This window comes from Tupaia chinensis, unplaced genomic scaffold (genome assembly GCF_000334495.1).
Source record: "Tupaia chinensis unplaced genomic scaffold, TupChi_1.0 Scaffold147003_1, whole genome shotgun sequence".
Lineage (NCBI taxonomy): Eukaryota > Metazoa > Chordata > Mammalia > Scandentia > Tupaiidae > Tupaia > Tupaia belangeri.
The window spans coordinates 651,862-654,583 of NW_006206856.1; the positions used below are offsets into that span (position 1 = coordinate 651,862).

Sequence of the window (2,722 nt, forward strand, 5' to 3'; positions counted from 1 at the left end):
TCCTGAGCAATATATACAGCCTATTTTATATATATATATACCTGAATATATATATAATATATATTTTCAATAGATAACTACATTCAAGTACTGAAACACAGGATTTACAAGTTCCCTCTGAGGGCAGAAGGAAGGCAAGTTCACACACAGCTCACAGAGGAAGTACCGGAAGGCCCAGCTGCTGGGAGCCCAGGCCCCCTGAGCGCGGGGCAGCAGCAGTAATGGTAGTCACACTGCTGCTCGCTGCGGGGAGCGGCAGGTGCACATGCAGTGGGGGAGGGCCCCGCCTGCTCTGTCTGGGGCGGGTCGAGGGCATGTCTGGAACCTCACTTTTCCAGGAGGTGCTCGAACTTGGGGTTCACAAAGGAGAAGCCAGCGAACGCTGTCTGGTCCATGGAGTCGATGAGGTTCTTGTCGCTAAAGGAAAGGCGGGGCTTCTCGCTCAGGAACTCCTGGTCGAAGTTGTTGTAATCTCCCAGGGATTTCTGCAAGCAGAGGGCAGGCGTGGGTGGCAGGGCCAAAGCAGTGGCACCACAGAGCCTCCCAGTATCCCAGGATGAACACTCGTCCCACCGCCAGGGTGGGCCAGGCCAGGCCACAGCTGTCCTGACAGGACAGAGAGCCTCTCCGCCAGCTGGAAGCTAGGTGCTGTTTCCCCAAGAGGACAAGGAAAGCAGAAGGGGCGCTCTGGGCTCAGGCACCTTTCTGTGGGGCACCTTCCTGTGAGAAGCTGCCAACTACAGCCTCAGGCCAAATCTGGCCTACTGCTGTCTCATTCAAAGCCCGCCAGCTATGACTGGCTTTTATATTTTCAAATGATTGGGGGGAAACAATCAAAAGATTTGACACATGAAAATTATGTATGATTCAAATTTTGGTGCTCATAAACAGTCTTTTTTAAAAAATTCATTGTCATTATTTTATTATTATTATTGTTTTTGAAGTTGATCAGAGAGAGACAGAGAGAAAGAAGGGAAGTGAGAAATCAAGCTGCCAGGTCTGGGACTCAAACCATGGTCAGCTATGTGGGAGTCCAGCCACCTGCCAGCCCCCAAAGTTATTTATTGATTTATATTTTTAAGAATTATTTATTTGAGGCTGGCAGGTGATGTGGTGGTAGGGATGCTGGACTCCCACATGGTCAACTACAGTTCGAGTCCTGAACCTGGCAGTTTGTTTTCTCAATCTCCCTCTCTCTCTCTCTCTCCGATCAAATTAAAGAATGATGATAATGAATAATACTGAATAATTCTTTTTAAGAAAGAATTATTTATTTAATTTTCATTATTATTATTAATTTTTAAATTAGCTATAGGACATGTGCACTCACCAGAGAGAAAGAGAGAGAGAGAGGGAAAGTGAGAAAGCGAGCTGCCAGGTTTGGGACTTGAATCACAGTCAGCCATGTGGGAGCTCAGTGCCTTAAATAGCCACCTGCTGGCCTCACACGAATAAAGTTTTATTAGTATACAACCTTACCATTTGTTGACATATTGTTTATGGCTGCTTTGAGATGGTCTAGTGTACAAAGCCCCAAGTATTTTGTCAGGCTCTTTATAGGAACCCTTTGTTAATTTCCTGTTCCCGAGGATGTGATGAGAAATAGGGAGAGGACTTAAGCTGGTGGCCCTCAGGCCAAACAGAGCTGACAGGTACAATCATTTCAGCCAGCATTAGGTTTGCTTTTTAATTATTTTTATTCATTCATTTATTTTAATTTGATCAGAGACAGAGAGAGAGAGAGAGAAAGTGAGAAAGTAAGCCACCAGGACCGGGCTCAAACTACGGTTGGCCACGTGGGAGTGCCACCACCTGAACCAGCCACCTGCTGGTCCCCTGGGTTGCTTTTTGGTTTTTGTTTTTGTTTTTGTTTTTTCATAGTGTACTTGCAGGAGAGAGAGAAAAGAGACAGTGAGAGAGAAAATGAGAAATCACCCCCCGGGGGGATGGCCACACCACAGTCCCATCTCCTCCATTCTCCTCCTGGGATCTTGGGCACGCACACACACATACACCTGTGCCCAGTGTGATTTTGAAGACACTGGGTCTGGGACATGAACCATGTTCGACCATGTGGGAGCTCAGAGATGTACCCACTACACCATCTGCTGGCCCCTCAGCACTGGGTTTTTAAAGGAATCCAAGCAAAAATTTGAAAATGCAATATAAAAACCCAGGTTTTTGACTTCTTTCAAAAACTGCTAGGTGGACCAGCCAATGCTGTGGTGGTTAAGGGGGCTGGATCCCACGCGGCCAACTGTGTGGTTGGAATCCTAGACCCAGAGGCTTGAGAGACATGCTGGGCACATGTGCGTGTGTGCCCAAAATCCCAAAAGGAGGAAGAAGTGGAGAAGGAATTGTGGCGTGGCCATCCCATAGGGGGTGCTTTCTCACTTTCCCTCTCTGTGTGCCCTTTAGCAATTAAGACAAACAAAACCAAACCAAAGGCTGTTAGGATGGAGTGCCCTGGGCCCACTTCCTGGCATGTCCGCTCTTGGGGCTGAAAACCCTGGGGAGGCTCACCACGAACCCTCCCTTCCCCCCCGACAGAGACTGCTGCTCATCACTCCCACCTGTGTCTTAGTGTCAAGAAAGAAATCTCCCTATCAAAAGTTGAGAGGCTGGGGCCAGCAGGTGGAGTGGTGGTTAGGGGTGCTGGGGTCACCCGCATGGGTGACCACAGTTCGAGTCCCGGACCTAGTGGCTTGCTTTCTCACTTTCT

At 48.2% G+C, this 2,722-nt stretch overlaps 1 protein-coding gene across 3 annotated transcripts in view; it reads right to left on the reverse strand.

Annotated features, from left to right (window-relative positions):
• Positions 1-23: 23 nt before the first annotated feature.
• The window catches only part of PRKCD (protein kinase C delta), a 26,386-nt gene continuing 23,687 nt past the window's right edge, over positions 24-2,722 (reverse strand). For 2 of the 3 annotated variants that reach the window (XM_006169296.3, XM_027768605.1), the window contains one exon: positions 25-485. In XM_006169296.3, the coding sequence (XP_006169358.1) occupies positions 327-485 (159 nt within the window). In that variant the 3' untranslated portion in view covers positions 25-326. Of the gene's footprint in view, positions 486-2,722 lie in introns of all 3 variants that reach the window. The other variant, XM_014584510.2, reaches the window with a different exon arrangement.